Genomic DNA, 17,241 nt, shown 5'->3' on the forward strand with positions numbered 1-17,241 from the left:
TTTGCAGGAATATAAGTGGATGTCTCTGAAACTTCATATAAGGACATACAAGTGTATAAATAATACAGCAATAAATAATAATATTATTATTATTCTAATTAATTTAAGAATGAAAAAGGAAAAATGTTAAGTGATGAGTAAGCGTTCTGACATGGGAAAGTCTTCGGGGCTGGTGGACAGGACGGCTGGTTTTTATAATAAAAAATAAAAACAAATCTAAAACCAGTGCTGTTTATTGTTAACATGTCAACTAGAGAGAGAGAGAGAGAGAGAGAGAGAGAGAGAGAGAGAGAGAGAGAGAGAGAGAGAGAGAGAGAGAGAGAGAGAGGGGTGTGTGTGTGTGTCAGGGAGGGCGAGATAGACAAAGAGAGAGAGAGAGTGAGAGAGAATGATAATGAGGGAGAGAGGGACAGACGGACCGACAGACAGGGAGAGAGAGAGAGATTATCAATGTTATAAACATTTAAATAAAATGTTTCTATAACTGCATAAATAAGTACAACAAGTCTTTGTTTAATAAATAGAAAAATTGTTGGTGTTTGCAAATTTCTGTGACATAAGAGAACTAAACCACTTTAAAAGGTGAATCAGGTCTTATCACTCCACCTGTTGATTATTTTTCTATAACAGAATGCGCTGTTGAGTTTTATTCCTTATACAAATTGTCTTGGCAAAAAGTCTGGAAACAGCTCTAAAGAAAGGAAACTCAGACATCAGGGACCATCGGCGTAGAAAAGGTCCACTTTTGGACCAGGACTGCGCTGACTAGTAGTAATGTTGAGGTACATATTGCATTGAGGTGCATAAACCCTTCAAATAATTTCCACAGCATTACATCATGCTAACGGATCAGAGTAAGACAACACGATCATTTCTTAAATGCAAACGATGTAAACATGGGTGGATCCTGGACTCTCCTTTACTTAAGACAAAAGCACAGCTGGTCTTTCCATTCAGACCAGTTAGACAAGTAATCTCTAAAGAACACATCGGCAATCAAGTTTAAGTGCAGGCTTCTTACTGGAGTCATACAGTATAGAAATCCACTGTAATTCACTTCTCTTAATATTTCACCAAACAGAATAAAACACGATTATTTGCCCTGTCCGAGTAAAATAGCCGCCGCTTTGTACCGAAAACTAAAACCAGTAACAATCCATACATAGGTGTACATTAGTGTAACTTTTCTCCTGTCCAGTGCATCAATATAAATAAGAACGAGCTATAACTTATCAGCATGTACTTTCATTTCGTTTCAAACAGTTTGTTCATTTGCTTTCAACAACTTTTCCCTGATCTTCCACCTTTTTGATGGCCGCCTGAATTTTGGCCTGATCTCCCAGCAGCTCTCGAGGCTTCAGCGGCCGGAGATTTTCATCCAACTCCAGCAGAACCGGCACCCCAGTGGGAAGAGTGACGTTCACAATGTCGGTATCAGATATACCTGGTGTAAAATAATGATTATGAAAATTAAAATGAAAAAAAAAAAATGACCATAAACCTGGCTACAAGTGTATAATTAGAAAAGTGAATTTATATATATATATATATATATATATATATATATATGAATATATATATAGTCGCTGTCGGGCGGAAACCTCGTATGTCCAAATTTGGTCAATTTCATATTTTTTCACATATCGATGCTATTTGTCAGTCCCCACGTGGGTCTGTTATTTTTACAAGTTATTAACCAATCTAAAGTCTTGAAAATAGCTTGATATATAATCTATATAGATAATCTATATAGATATAATCTCATAACTCCATTGGACACTTCAACTGTCCACCTCTTCCTCACTCCGTGGGAGAGCTTCGCGGCATATTTCTCCTCAAGAAGAGTCGCAACGAATCAACACGTCTTCTGAGGTAAATGTCTTCAAAACACTGGGCTCAAAGAAAAAAAAATCTTGACCCCCGCTAGTTCTGGTGCTCGTCTGAGGACAGGAATTTAGCGCAAGACAATCCACTGCAACGCGGACTAAACCCTGTGCACTGCACTTAAGGTACAGCGTTTTTTTCATTTCCTGAAAAATAACGGTTTTGGAGATATGAGGATTCTGCCTGACAGCGATGATATATAAACATTTCCAGACCTATATTGTGAACGGATCTATTCTGATTCTGATTTGAGGGCTCTTTACTTGTGCTTATTTGTATTCCTGAATCTGATTTGTCAAAAGGTGTTGTATCGTGGTCTATAACAGCAGTATGATTAACATGAATCTTGGTTATATTAATGTGCTCTTTGCAGCCGGTTATTGTAATAATGGACGTGGTGAAGGTTTCAGTATAGAGAAATTAATTTGTAACAGAGTGAAAGCTATAAGATGAAGTTTTCTGCCACAGTAGAGTTTATGGAAATTACACATTGTAGTTTCTTGGTAACAAGCAACCTGATGGTTTTTAATCATTTAGGATATTCCAGTCGAGCACAAGCAGTTATGGTTATCCAGAATTTTTTATTCTTTTTTTTACTGATTTACTAATAACTCAATCAGTTATAGTTATAATCAGTAATAACGACCCAGATAGGAGCTACTTTAGCGTTCAACTTCTCTGTGAATACAGCTCAAACTGTAAAAGAGTGTCACAGGTCACACTTACCTTCTAGATGCTTGAGCAAGGCTCTGCAGCTGTTACCATGAGCTGAAATGAGGACAGTTTGGCCACTCTTAATTTCAGGAACGATGACATCATTCCAGTAAGGCAGGAGTCTGTCCAGCACCTCCTTCAGGCTCTCCGTTTTGGGCAGCTCCTCTTTGGGCACATCACACGTGCTGTACCGCCGGTCGCTGTAAATCTCCGCAAAGTAGGGATGGGACTCATCGATGGGGGGTGGTGTGATGTCATATCCCCGCCTCCATAGCTTTACCTGCTCCTCACCGTGGTTCAGCGCCATCTCGGCCCGGTTCAGACCGATCAGAGCGCCGTAGTGGCGTTCGTTCAGCCGCCATGACTTGGTGACCGGCACCCACTCTTGGCCCATGGCCTCCAGTACAAGCCACGCTGTCTGAATGGAGCGGCTGAGGATCGAGGTGAAAACATGGCCGAACTGGTAGCCGTGCTGCTTCAGCATCCGACCGCACTCCTGAGCCTCCAAGACTCCGTTCTCGCTCAGCTTCTGGTCAACCCAGCTGCAGAAGCGGTTCTCTTTGTTCCAGGCTCCTTCGCCGTGCCGCAGCAGGAACAGCTTGTGCTTCGACATCGAGGAGATGTGCGGCTTGAGCCTGAAAGAGTTCAACGTTAAACAGGCAAGCAAGGCATCTATACACGTTTTCTTTTTCTCTTCCACATCAGAATATTTGCTGCTAACAAATCTTTTATGGAGGATCATTTTGGATTTTTCATGGAACCGAAAGCAACATTATAAAATAAACACAACTAATCTTATGAAGAAGTGAGACTGAGGCTGATTTCTTTCTAGCCCAGAATGTAGTTTAGAAGTGTGAGTTGTATGATGGATGAGGAGCTTTGTGGAAAAATAAATATTGTAAATTAATATATTGAATACTGAATGAAGTAAAGTTGAAATGGAACGAGGAGTTTGTCTTACGGTTACAGCGAGCGTAACAATTTAACCGTGTTCTCTCCCTTTACATGACATGTCAGAAAGAGTCAGGAACAATGACTCTCAATCTTACTGCTGAGGTTCTGCACAAATCTAAAAGACATACTGTCAAATACAAATGTTTGTGTACTTTGAGGACAAGATTACGAGGACATAATGTATAACAAAACAGACCGAGTGCTTCATTATTACCAGTAGCAAAAAAACAAAACAGTCAAATGTTAGTTAATGTCCTGAATGTGGTCATAGAGACAGAAACAGAGAGTACATTTAAACCATTATACTGTATTTCTACCTCATGAGTGTGGATTTCAGTTTTCAGGTTGATGTGTTCAGTTTTATGTGTAACTTGATTGTGCTCTGTATGTAAAATACACGAGTTACACGTAATATTTTGTATAGTATTAAAAACACCTTACATAGAGAGCACAATCAAGTTACACGTAATATTTTGTATATATAAAAGATTATTTTTCGTAATTGGTTAACAAAAATCTGCTTTATTAGATTTACCAGATCCAGTTAGACTCTGCGATACTAAAGAAGAGACGCCAACTCCACGTGGTCTTTGACAACAACAACCTCCTCATCAATACAACATTTGTCAGACTGTATATTTATAATCACAACCTCCAGCGTCACCCATATGAGGATGAGGTTCCCCTTTGAGTCTGGTTTCTCTCAAGGTTTCTTCCTTTACCATTTAAGGGTTTTTTTTCCTCACCACAGTCACCTCAGTCACCTCAGACTTGCTCATTGCTGATAAATACAAACACGTTTAAATATATCTAATATTAATCTTGATTTTTTTTTTGTATTCTATTAATCTTTATATATTTTAAATCTGTGGTGACCTCAGCCATATTTTATGGTGTGGTATGCTGGTGCAGCAGCATCTCTACTGCAGAGGAAGAGACTGGACAAGCTGATCAGGAAGGCCAGCTCAGTCCTGGGGATTCCTCTGTACACTGTACAGGAGGTGGGAGAAATGGTGGGAGGATGGTAGCAAAACTATCATCATTGCTGGAGAACGATTCTCACCCCCTGTATGAAACAGTTTCATCTCTGAGCAGCTCCCTCAGTGACAGACTGTTACATCCTAAGTGTCTGAAGCGATACAGACGGTCTTTTCTCCCTGCTGCTATTAGACTTTACAACCAAAGCTGCTCCCAGTGAACCAGTCACCATAATTACACACTTTTACTGTTTTGAATTACTGTTTTAACTGCAGTAATAACAATGACAAAGTATTTTATTCAACACCTGCAATAACAGAAATTTTGAAAAACGTGCAATATTTCCTGTGTGCAATTCATCTTTTAGCGTAACTACATACTCGTGGTCTCTTTTGTTTCTTCTTTGTATTTACACTTTGTGTTGTTATGTACAGTATATTATATTATGTCATTTATTTATATATGTATATATTATATACGTTACACAGTATATATATATATATATGCATTTCTTTCTCTTTGTTGCTGTAACAGAGAAATTTCCCTGTCGTCAGATGAATAAAGGTATATCATATCTTATCTTATTAACGTTTTGTTCTACGTTTACGTTCTGTAAATCTGCTTTGAGACAATGTCGACTGTAAAAAGTACTATAGGAATACATTTGAATTGAATCAAATTGAATTGAACTGAACTGAAATGAACTGTACTGAATTGAACTGAATTGAACTAAACTGAACTGAACTGAACTAAATTGAACTGAATTGAATTGAACCGAAGTGAATTTCACTTTCAGCTCTGATGAATCAGCTTCTGTTTACTTTCAGTCAGAATGAGGACTGATCTAAATATTAAACCAGCTCAACCCACAATCTATACATTTAATATGGAAAAATAAACCTGAATATCACAAACACTAAATGTAACTTTACCTACTGAAGGTTGGGGTCAGAAAAAGGGTAAATACTAACAGTAAAGGTTAGGGGTCACTGATTAAATGTCATGGACCAGCTATATTTTCCTGCCCCGTTCCTACTCCTACAGCTTTATCATATGTTTTTAAAACGAAACATACAGTTCTTTAGAGAGAGAAAGGAAATAAAATGCGGAAACATTCATCATAATGTGACTGATTGCCAAACCAGTAGTGCAGTAATTAACTATAGCGTCTAAAAGCCGAATTGCTAACATGATACGAACTACATCACATAATAACACGCAAAAATTGTTTTATTTTATTTTATTTTGCTCTTTAAATTAACCAATTAAAAGGTTGTGGTTGATGAAATCGCTGTAAAATTATTCGTCACTCACCACAGGACAGTGCTGGCGTTTAAAGAGACTAGCAACCATATACGGTTTAAACTGGAATATCTGGCAACTCATCCGGGTTTCATCCCTAATGTGCAGAAATGACTCATATAGTACACTACATAGGGTGCAAACACCAATTATTAAAAGCTAGCGCACTAATATAGAAAGTGGAACGTTATTTAAGACCCGCCCTTCCTTTATATTCCAGCCAATGAGAAGGTTGCTTTCCACCACATCGAGCGTTAATGCACTACGGTGGCCGATAGATTAAAATAAAAACATTCGCGGTTTTATAAAAGAGCAGCCAAAATAGTGCAGGAGACACAACTGATTTCTCAACTGATATCAAATAATATTAAGACCAATATCCTGATATCAAAAACAACGATATGCTTAAATCTAAGTTAAACCTAGTATCGTGTCATTTGAAACCTAGAAAGACAGTCATGTTTTCTTCAACATGATGCAGTTGGTATTTTTGAAGACCAATTTTATTGACACCTGGTTCATCTGATCAGTTTTTAAATGTCAGGCTCAATAGTGTCAATATATTCTATGGTAGAGACTCAGATACTCTAATGGTGTCAACGGTAGAGACTCAGATACTCTAATGGTGTCAATGGTAGAGACTCAGATACTCTAATGGTGTCAATGGTAGAGACTCAGATACTCTAATGGTGTCAACGGTAGAGACTCAGATACTCTAATGGTGTCAATGGTAGAGACTCAGATACTCTAATGGTGTCAATGGTAGAGACTCAGATACTCTAATGGTGTCAGTGGTAGAGACTCAGATACTCTAATGGTGTCAACGGTAGAGACTCAGATACTCTAATGGTGTCAGTGGTAGAGACTCAGATACTCTAATGGTGTCAATGGTAGAGACTCAGATACTCTAATGGTGTCAGTGGTAGAGACTCAGATACTCTAATGGTGTCAATGGTAGAGACTCAGATACTCTAATGGTGTCAATGGTAGTTACTCAGATACTCTAATGGTGTCAATGGTAGAGACTCAGATGCTCTAATGGTGTCAATGGTAGAGACTCAGATACTCTAATGGTGTCAATGGTAGTTACTCAGATACTCTAATGGTGTCAACGGTAGAGACTCAGATACTCTAATGGTGTCAATGGTAGAGACTCAGATACTCTAATGGTGTCAACGGTAGAGACTCAGATACTCTAATGGTGTCAATGGTAGAGACTCATATACTCTAATGGTGTCAACGGTAGAGACTCAGATACTCTAATGGTGTCAATGGTAGTTACTCAGATACTCTAATGGTGTCAACGGTAGAGACTCAGATACTCTAATGGTGTCAATGGTAGAGACTCAGATACTCTAATGGTGTCAACGGTAGAGACTCAGATACTCTAATGGTGTCAGTGGTAGAGACTCAGATACTCTAATGGTGTCAATGGTAGAGACTCAGATACTCTAATGGTGTCAATGGTAGAGACTCAGATACTCTAATGGTGTCAATGGTAGAGACTCAGATACTCTAATGGTGTCAATGGTAGAGACTCAGATACTCTATTGGTGTCAATGGTAGAGACTCAGATACTCTAATGGTGTCAATGGTAGAGACTCAGATACTCTAATGGTGTCAATGGTAGAGACTCAGATACTCAAATGGTGTCAATGGTAGTTACTCAGATACTCTAATGGTGTCAACGGTAGAGACTCAGATACTCTAATGGTGTCAATGGTAGAGAGACTCAGATACTCTAATGGTGTCAATGGTAGAGACTCAGATACTCTAATGGTGTCAATGGTAGAGACTAAGATACTCTAATGGTGTCAATGGTAGTTACTCAGATACTCTAATGGTGTCAACGGTAGAGACTCAGATACTCTAATGGTGTCAACGGTAGAGACTCAGATACTCTAATGGTGTCAACGGTAGAGACTCAGATACTCTAATGGTGTCAATGGTAGTAACTCATATGCAAGTTATTCACATGTTCCAAAGCATCTTCAAAGTGACATTTAAGAAAACAACTTTATAAGGCGTATATCACATAGACAACAACATATTGTTATAATATGATCATTATTATACAATAAAAATATAATAATCATAAAGTATTATAAAAAAAATGTGTTCTTTATGTGTTTCCACAGAAGCTATTTTAGTCACAGGTTGAAATTCACACTGGGAGCAAAAATAGATTTATTTCCAGAACTTAGAAAGTCCGGTTATTTGCAGTTTTATATTTCACGGTACTACGATGCTGTTCCAGCAAACATCTTCTTTCTGCCTTCCATCCCGGACATGGCGTCCACGTTCTTCCTCCAGTCAGTAACCTCCTCTCTCTGTAAAAAGGTAAAGGACTGCTTTAAAACACAGTACCTGCTCCACCTCTCCTGAATGTAATACGGTAACATTTAGACAGATATTTCCTGAAGCCTCTGAGTTTGGGCCTATTGCATAGCCCAACATGTAGACCACCGCTTTCTAAAATAAGTACTTTTACCTTCTCCTCTTCTTTCTTGACTGTCTTAAGGTTGGCCTTGAAGTCAATGGACTCTTTGTGTTTGGAACCGAACAGAGCTCCGAGCATGGCATCTGCAGACACTCGCACTCTCTTTAGGGTGGGTCTCTTCATTTTGCCCTTTAGTTCGAAGATTTTGTGGCTCAGTTCTGCAATCTAGAGCAAAAGTGAAGTGAATGTGTATTACATTTTCAAGTTTCCAGCTAACCTTTAAGAAAATAAGCTTTATGAAATGTCATTATGTTGTGTCAAATTTGTTCTAGTGCATTTAGGTAACATTTAACATTATTATATAACAGTGTTATATTATTTTTAACATTATTTTTAACATTATTATATAACAGTGTTATATAACAGTGTCATGATTCCCTGCATAAAACCTGTGCAGCAACATTAGAAATTTAAGTATCACAGCATTAGGTTTATTAAATTTCAGTCCATCACAATAAGGTCACCACCAAACCTGCAATGTTTTCCAAACTTCTGTAAATGAAGTCTTTATCTGTCTGTCTGTCTTTTATTTGTCATTGGGTCTAGTGTATGATGATAAGACACATATCCATTGATGTCCTATCTTCTTCTGTGCATTAGAATGTAAAGTTAGACCAGTAATCACCTCTTTTTCATTTTTATTAACTTTAGCTGCAATGTCATAGCGCTCCTCGTCAACAACATCGATTTTGCGATGCAGTTCTTTGCACAGGTTCTGCGAAATAAACACAGAAGCTTAAAATAACACAGATTGATTTGATTTATATATTTAGAGGTTATATGACTGAAAACAACAAGCACCTGTAAGTCTTGCAGTGGGAAGCCACTCATCGACAGAGGAGGCACTCGTTCAGTGAGGGTTCTTTCTCGCTCGATATTTTTCTCATTCTTTTCCTCGTCCAGCAAAGTGCTAGCTTTCTTCAGGATTTTGGTCTGCAATAAAGAGTAAAACAAAATGAGTGTTGGTAGCGCCGTGTACAGTTAGCGGTGGAATATAAGTTGAATTTCCAGAATATCAGATTATTTTGTGTGTGCAAAAATTTATTAGCATAAACGAATGAATGACTGAATGAATTTTCTCTTTAATTTCTCACATATTCCTTCTATTTCTCTGTATGGTTCCTAAAACCTAAGGGATGCTGGTGATTTCATACAGAACTACTATGATAATTCAAATCAATGTGCAGTATGACACAGTAAGCCTGCATAAATTATACACAACCACTAGAGACTAGAGATTGAGGTCAGAGCTGAGTTGGCAAACAAGGTTGACAGGATTTAGTTGAAACCAGTCCAGTCCTGAATTTAATATCTGACCGTACCAAACCCTTTAGATTCCGTTGTGAAATAAAACCGTTATATATACACATTCAAATCATAAAACGTTTTTAATGAAGCAGGTTTAAAATCTTGAAGTTTTTGTAAACATAAATATTGTACAATTTAAATGTCATAATTAGGACAATAAGAACAACTGGGAAAAAGTAAAATCACTACCATAGCAAGCAAATACAGTAGAAATGGTCTATGTTGAAGTTACTCAAGTTACCATAACTTATTTCTACTAATACACAGTTCCACCTCTTACCTCACTACATTGTAATCCTATCCACAGCCCACAAATAATAATACAACTAACGCATGCAAAACATCCAACCACACCTAATAATCCACCTCCCTGTTTTCTTGAGCTTCTGCTCTGTATATCACACTACAGTACTTGATAGATATTAGCACATGTCTCTTGCGTCCAGTTTGTCTCCTGTGTGTCTTGTTCTGTAAATCCCTGCCTCATTACTCATGTATATATAAAACCCTGTCGTCATTTTTAACGTCGTTGCATTGCATTGCATTTCTCAGCACTGTGACCCTGTTCAGTTACGGTTCCTTGTTTTTCTAGTTTGCCAAGTATAGCTCTGGTTTACATAGGTTCTGACTCGTCTAGGGGGAAAACATCAGGGATATAAAACAGAGGGGAGGTGCAGTCAGAACTGGATCATTCACCTGTCCTGTGTACTTTGCGTTGTCAATCAAGGAGTTGTTTAGTTTTTTTTAAACCAGGAACAATGTGGTTATCGTTCTTGTGGCTTCATTTTGTCAACGAAATTGAAAGTGTCATCAGACTTCTAAGCACTAATTGCTGATTAACAAACTGAGGGCAAAAAAACTCTCAATGAACATGACACAAAGATCAAAGGTTTGGCCCAATGTTTTTTGTTTTTTTCTGTTTTGGACACTGAGTAGTGAATATGCTCTAATTTGATCAAGGAAAAAAAATGTCCCAAATTCTATTCTAATTCAAATTCTTTATTTGCTATATAACATTTGCTATGAGAAAATCACCAAAATCTCTGGGGGAAAAACACTGTAGCAACCGTTGAATCTGGGCGGTGTGCCTTGGTGTACATTGTAAGCATACGTCAAGCTACCTAGTGGCCAAAACTGCAAGTATGTGTTCTTTCTTTCAAAAAAAATTGAATTTTCTGGGAATTTTGGGGTCCATAACTGCCTCCACTACTAATATTAATATACTAATATTAATAACAGTGATATACAGTTTTCAAACTATCCCTAAATGTGTGCTACATTAGAAATGTTACATAATACCAACCTTTAAGTATAAACGCCGTGATGCAGAAATCTTTGGCTTTTGTTTCTTCTGAAATAAAGAATACAGTATAAAAGTAATTCATATAAAAAAATGATAGACTCTGAATAAACTTTCTGTCTGTCTTAGATGTAGATATGTGACCAAACTAATGTCAAGTTTGTGTTTAAAAAGCATCCAGAGAATAATAATGATTTTTTTAATTGCATTTTATACTCACCACTCTTAATCCATTTGATGTGAACAGTCATGAATGAACAAATAAATAAATAAATAAATAAAGATGACTTAAAGACATAAAAAATAAATAAAATAAATAAAAAGTTTTTAATTTGGATTTACTCACCCAGTCTCAGACATGATGTCTATCTCTTGTCGTTTTAAATTCACTGTCAACATATAAAGCAGGTCATTTTAAAACAAATTTATTTCTTTATTTTATTTATTTATTTAACATTCTGTGTCTCTTCAATCACATGACATCCTTACATCCTGTTTAATCAAATCTCGTTGGTAAAATTGTGGTCCACAACAACTTGTATTTATGTGGGGATAATAATCAAATTTATTGAGTGTATATTTACTGTATTATCAGAATATAGCATAGAATTTTTATTAATCAGAAAGCAAACAGTGCCATTTATAACAGATCACATTGCAGATGCTTAACCCTGCTGCAGTTAAGATCTGTCTGGGACATGAAAATAAAATCAAACTTACCTTCCAGAGGACAGACGGATGACTTCAGTGTGGCGAACAAAGAAAGGAGGCATATTTATAGAGTCTGAAGTGTTTGTGAGTGGCCACTAAAATAGCCTTTGTACCTCCTGTTCTAGTTCAGACATTCTGCAGCGCCTTGACTGTGAATGTCCTGCCTCATGAACAATGACCTGGACAGTAGTTCACTGGAGGAAGGGTCAGCAAAGTAGCTTGAATCAACTAATCAGAACATAGATCTTCACACAGTATAGGTAGATAGATAGATAGATAGATAGACATAACCAGAGTTTGTAGATATTAAAGAGTAAATAAAATGTAGGGGACAAATGTAAAAGCACGAGATTTTAATTGCATGGTTAGTTACACAGTTCACTTTAGTCTTGAACATTACAATCAATGTTATGAGAAGTATTACAATTTCTAACACGTAAAGCTCAAACTGTTCAGTTACTATTATTTTAACGTCTTAACAGAACAGTAATAGACCTCAGACTCTAACAGGCTGCAGGACTTACTCAGTGGGTTTAGGCCACCATCATTAGGTTGAAACTGGAACTGCAGTGTCTAGTTTTTACAGAGTACGAGAACATCAGATGCTACAGAATAGCAGCACACACATGAATTTCTACTTTTAAGAGGTCTCTATACTGGATTCCAATTCCACTTAATTATACAGCATGTGTACACAAATAATTATAAAAGCGTGCTATTCTCAACCAAAGCCTGCCTTAAAAAATAAGACAAGAAAATATTCATAACTTTATTTCACATCACAATAGAAGTCAGTACTTAAGCTCGTCACTGTCTTCAAACTTTTCATCTAGTCTTTTTATCATCATCTTCACGTAGCTCTCGGTCAGCTCTCACTAAATATCCAGGTCATTGTTGAGATGACCTGAAAAGTGCAGAAATGAAAAGACTCCAACATACAAAACAGACTGAATCTTTATAATGGAGCAAATTAAATGGCATAATTTTCATATTTTTATGTATTATGAGCTCTGAAGACATTCCCCTCTCAGCCTCTTACACCAGATCTTAATCAGTACTTACCTTTTAGTGACTAGCATTAAACAGCTTCTTCCTGCCCTCCATACCAGACATGGCCTCCACGTTCTTACGCCAGTCAGTCACCTCCTCTTTCTGATATAGCCAAAGCAGTACAGTGACAAAAATGCCTGTAGTGTCTCAACCTTTTTTTATATTTCATTTTTATTGAATGTATTTTTCTGGTTGTTGTTATTGCATGATTTCTATGTCCTCACAGCTTTTGTGGCTAATGCTGTTTCTTTTATGATTATCCTACAATGATTTTGAGCTCTATATTCTGATTGGTCAGAAGGTGTTGAAGATGTTGCTGTTCTCAATTCTCGGCTTTGTGTTAACTGAGTTAACAACAAACTTACACAAAGTCGAACACAGGGATTTATGTGGTGGACACTTCACATAATATGGGGCTAATAATAAGCAAACTAAAAAACTGTAATTGTTGATATGAGGAAACTTTCTGTACGTAGACCTGTACATAGCATTTATAGAATACATAGTGTTTATACTGTCAGCACATTTGTAACAATACGTTTTCAAACACAGGACAACCTTCATGACTGTATTTTTGAATTGTTTGCTATATTAACTTCAAGACAGAGAGAGAAAAAGAGAGGCGTCTGGGTGTTCGACTATATTCTTATTCTGTAATTCCAGAAACTACTTCGATTTATCTATAAATGGATAAAAAATATGACTGTCTTTTTGTAATACATTTAAAAATGTAATCTGTGGCTATAGTGCAAGTTAAAAAAAACTGCAGGTTAAAGGATAATCACTCCATGGACTGGAGTAGTCAGTGCAGCTACTGACTTCCTCACCTCAGTGAAATATGGAATTAAGGCAACATGGGGCTGAAATACAAGACCCTGGGAACATGGGGCAGAATTGGCACTGCTTCTTAGCAGGGCATCAGTGCAGATTAAGAATATAGTTCTTAGTAATAGAAATGTAGTGAGCTGCTGAGCACAATGGTGTTGACAGACATATTACCATGAAGTTTGAAACTTTGAAAATTGACCTGTTTATAGAGAGAGATTACAGACTAGAAGGTAAGAGAGTTAAATGGTCTTACCTTCTCCTCCTCCTTCTTTACTGTCTTCAGATTGGCTTTGAAGTCGATGGACTCTTTGTGTTTGGAACCCAGGAGGACGCTGAGCATAGCCTCAGCTGAGATCTTCACTCTCTTCAGAATAGGCCTCTTCATCTTGCCCTTCAACTCGATAATTTTCCGGGTCATTTCTTCGATCTGTTCCAGAAAACACCCTAAATGTGAACTTTTAGGCTATTTTTATTTTAAAAGATAGCAGCAGTGTTAAAGTAAACTGATGGATGGAGCCATTAGATGTGCTCTCCCTGTCGTCTGTTTCACTACAGGAACTGGACTGCCATCCTGCACTGTTTTCCCACCTGGATATGCTATTATTATGAAAAATATCTTATTTCTCCATTCCAAAATCAAAAAACTCTTCTCAGTTGAGAGCTAAGGATAAAACGGTCAATACTGAACCAACATGAATAATTCCTCATACTCGTACCTCTTTCTCATTCTTGGACACCTTAACATCAATATCATAGCGCTCCTCATCAATTACATCAATCTTGTGATGCAAATCCCTGCAAAGATCCTGAACCAAAAGAAAAAATCAAACAAACACACACATGTGTTTAGGGAAGAAGAAAAAAAATTTTATGAGATGATCAACTTTGGAGCTTTACAATGACTGTAGGTTTACCTGCAGTTCCTTCACAGACAGACCCGTGAGCTTTAAAGGTGGAATCCTCTCACTCAGTGCGACCTCCCTCTCTTTCTTCTTTTCTTCTTTCTCTGCCATGAGCATGTCCTGCGCTACGTTTAGCATCTTGATCTATAAGATTATCAGATTCAGTAAAAACCACCGAGTGTAAACGGACTGTGTGTGTAACTATTTATTCTCACCTTCAACCCAAGCCGACGTCCTGATGAAATCTTGGACTTCCTCTGAGGGATTCATAAAACACAAAGTCAATATGATATTAAATGTGAGGAAATGTCACAATAACTTTCCACCTCATTTACCTGTTTAGTAAAGACTGGTTCTTTATTGCTCAAGTTGATGAAGTATAACAAAAGTGAACCTTACTGAACCAGCCTCCTATTACAGTTCATGTACACCAAGGCACACCGCCCAGAATCAATGGTGGCTAAGGTTAGCACTTAGGATAGACCTGATTAAATGGATGATGATGTTGTGATGTTTGTTTTTTAGGCTTTGTGCACTGGCTAATTCAACTGCTTGATATTAAAGTCACCAAACTATAAATACACTATCATAATGAGCTCCTATGAGTTTTTCAGCTGAGCGCCTTATGCTAGTTAGCAGTTTTAGTTGCTCAGGAGTTAGTGAGTATTACATCCGTTCTTGCATGGCTCCTGACTACCCCGTATCTTCTTCATCCATATACGATGAGTTCATGTAGTCAACTTCTTTTATGCATTCTTGTTCATGCTGTAAAATTAAGATGATGTTTTTCTGTAGCAGCCATAAACTATGAAGTATCCTACTGTACCTTTTAACATCAGATGCTCTAACACCGAGCGTTCTTAGAGCTATTATTCAGACTTTATTATTATTCTATAATTTTTTATACATTTTTTTATGAATTCTGTACTGTTGTTATTGCTGTTTTTGTTGTCATGTAGTATGTTTCTTACTGTTATTGCTTTATAACACATCTTTTATCTTCTGCTGTGTTAAAGGTCTTCTATAACTAAAGTTATCTTGTCTTGATTTCACATACTTATGCTTCATCCAATGCATTACCTCCCTTGGATCTTTAAGAGGTAATGGTATCAGTGTATCAGTGTATCAATGTACAAGCATGTCCAGGAGGAATGTTGTTAACAACGTTTCCAAGTCTAACTTCAATCCTTTTTCAGTAATTGATTTCTTTATATTAAAAAAGTGTTTATTCTGGCTTTGTGTCAGGACTCAGCCCGGACTTTGGCCACGTGCATCTGTTTCCGTTCCTCGTCACGTGTCTGCCCTGCCCTGCCAACGTCATGACACATTGCTATGTTTCTTGTAATTGAGGAATTTTTATCTCTGTATTGGAAAAGTACTAATTTAATGTGATTTATTTTACATTAAGTTAAAAGAACTTAGCGCCATTAGAACTTAACTCCATTAAGGTTTTTGTTTTGTTTTGACATGTTTGTGTCTCTGAAAGAGTAACTATAAAAAAACAGCTGTTAATTTCAATGTTTAACACGTGCATGATATTTTATATGTCGCATCTAATACACACATACGTTTTCTAAGCTTTGCATTATAAAGTTCAATCTTAATCCAGATAGAAACTCATAATATTGACATCATGGTTCATTTGCTGTCATTTGAATATTTTAAAACTTACCGGTCTGCGTGAGGAGGAAATAAAGAAAGAAGGCAGGATGTTACTTAAAAGTTAAAACGATTTTGATAGAATTGTGATATAAGTTCATATTTGTTTCATTTGTAGCATCACTTACGCATCAGCCATTTCTCCTCGCGAGTCCTGTTTCTAAACAAAGCAAGAAAAATAATTTACGTAAATAACCTCTTAGTTTTAAATGCATTTGAATGACATTTTTTAAAAACACATGGTGCTAAAACATCACAAACATTTTTTTTATCACAAACAAGCCAATACTGCATTAAATGTCTGTTGTTGTCAAGCACTGTAGCACATTATGTCATTCAGATGAAAGTAAACTGAAGATAGATAGGTTGCAGTTCTTCTAATATCCTAGTCACATACTTTAGACAGAAAAACAAAGAGAGATGAAATTCCACATCAAACAACATTTCACTAAATTTCACATGTATAGAATAATGCTGTATGATGATGAAACAACTCTTTTACCAAATGAGAAATTACTCAAACCCTCGAATGTATTACTGTAGATGACTGTGGACTGTATTTTGATATTTAAACCGTTGTGACATTTTATCAATGTCTTTGTCTTCAGTGGAAGACGTCTGCTCCTGCACATAGCACTTTGGAGTTTCAGCATAGTTTAAAATTGGCATGGATTGCGACCAATTTCAGTGGCATCTGAATAAGTGAAGTCCATCTCTGGTCGAGTCCATCTCTGTTGTCCAGCAATGTAACGATGAACAAGGTTTCAACAAAGAAGTGCCAATAACCTCAGTGCAGCGCTCTTGAGAATTATTCAAAGCATATAGGATTTGGCATCAGACCATGTAAGAATGAAATTTACCCCCAGATAATCCCTGAAAGGAGACGTACCTTTTTTTTGAGGAAGAAAATTCAGGCAGTGTTCAAACTGGCTGAAGGTGGGTAGAGGAAAATCGTTCAGATTTATAGTTTTTAACGCCCATGTGAGTGCCTCACTAAAATAGACCTCTGCCTGTGACATTCTACTGGTCATTCCAAATAGCTTCCAAACACTATTCACTAAGTTAAGTGGTGTAATAAAACAACTTTTATTGGCCTTGGAACATGCACAGGCAGCAGTTGTTGAGTTTGGACGCCGCCTGTTGGTGGTAGG

General features: G+C 37.1%; 3 protein-coding genes across 3 annotated transcripts; all 3 read right to left on the reverse strand.

Moving 5' to 3' along the window:
• Nucleotides 1-277: 277 nt before the first annotated feature.
• bpgm (2,3-bisphosphoglycerate mutase) lies at nt 278-5,953 on the reverse strand. Its single transcript, XM_060885743.1, has 3 exons — nt 5,845-5,953; nt 2,611-3,233; nt 278-1,444 (listed from the first exon to the last, which is right to left on the reverse strand). Exons 2-3 carry the CDS (start codon nt 3,209-3,211, stop codon nt 1,269-1,271), a joined length of 777 nt encoding a protein of 258 aa, XP_060741726.1. The 5' UTR covers nt 3,212-3,233; nt 5,845-5,953; the 3' UTR covers nt 278-1,268.
• Nucleotides 5,954-7,829: 1,876 nt separating this feature from the next.
• Nucleotides 7,830-10,988, reverse strand: LOC132856157 (troponin I, cardiac muscle-like). Its single transcript, XM_060885611.1, has 5 exons — nt 10,944-10,988; nt 9,134-9,265; nt 8,958-9,047; nt 8,324-8,497; nt 7,830-8,162 (listed from the first exon to the last, which is right to left on the reverse strand). The coding sequence occupies exons 2-5, from the start codon at nt 9,161-9,163 to the stop codon at nt 8,073-8,075; spliced, it is 384 nt and encodes a 127-aa protein (XP_060741594.1). The 5' UTR covers nt 9,164-9,265; nt 10,944-10,988; the 3' UTR covers nt 7,830-8,072.
• Nucleotides 10,989-11,989: 1,001 nt separating this feature from the next.
• Nucleotides 11,990-14,783, reverse strand: LOC132856156 (troponin I, slow skeletal muscle-like). Its single transcript, XM_060885610.1, has 6 exons — nt 14,647-14,783; nt 14,444-14,575; nt 14,246-14,335; nt 13,783-13,956; nt 12,714-12,803; nt 11,990-12,555 (listed from the first exon to the last, which is right to left on the reverse strand). Exons 2-5 carry the CDS (start codon nt 14,567-14,569, stop codon nt 12,717-12,719), a joined length of 477 nt encoding a protein of 158 aa, XP_060741593.1. The 5' UTR covers nt 14,570-14,575; nt 14,647-14,783; the 3' UTR covers nt 11,990-12,555; nt 12,714-12,716.
• Between the last annotated feature and the right edge of the window lie 2,458 nt (nt 14,784-17,241).

This window comes from Tachysurus vachellii, chromosome 13 (genome assembly GCF_030014155.1).
Source record: "Tachysurus vachellii isolate PV-2020 chromosome 13, HZAU_Pvac_v1, whole genome shotgun sequence".
In the NCBI taxonomy this organism is placed as follows: domain Eukaryota; kingdom Metazoa; phylum Chordata; class Actinopteri; order Siluriformes; family Bagridae; genus Tachysurus; species Tachysurus vachellii.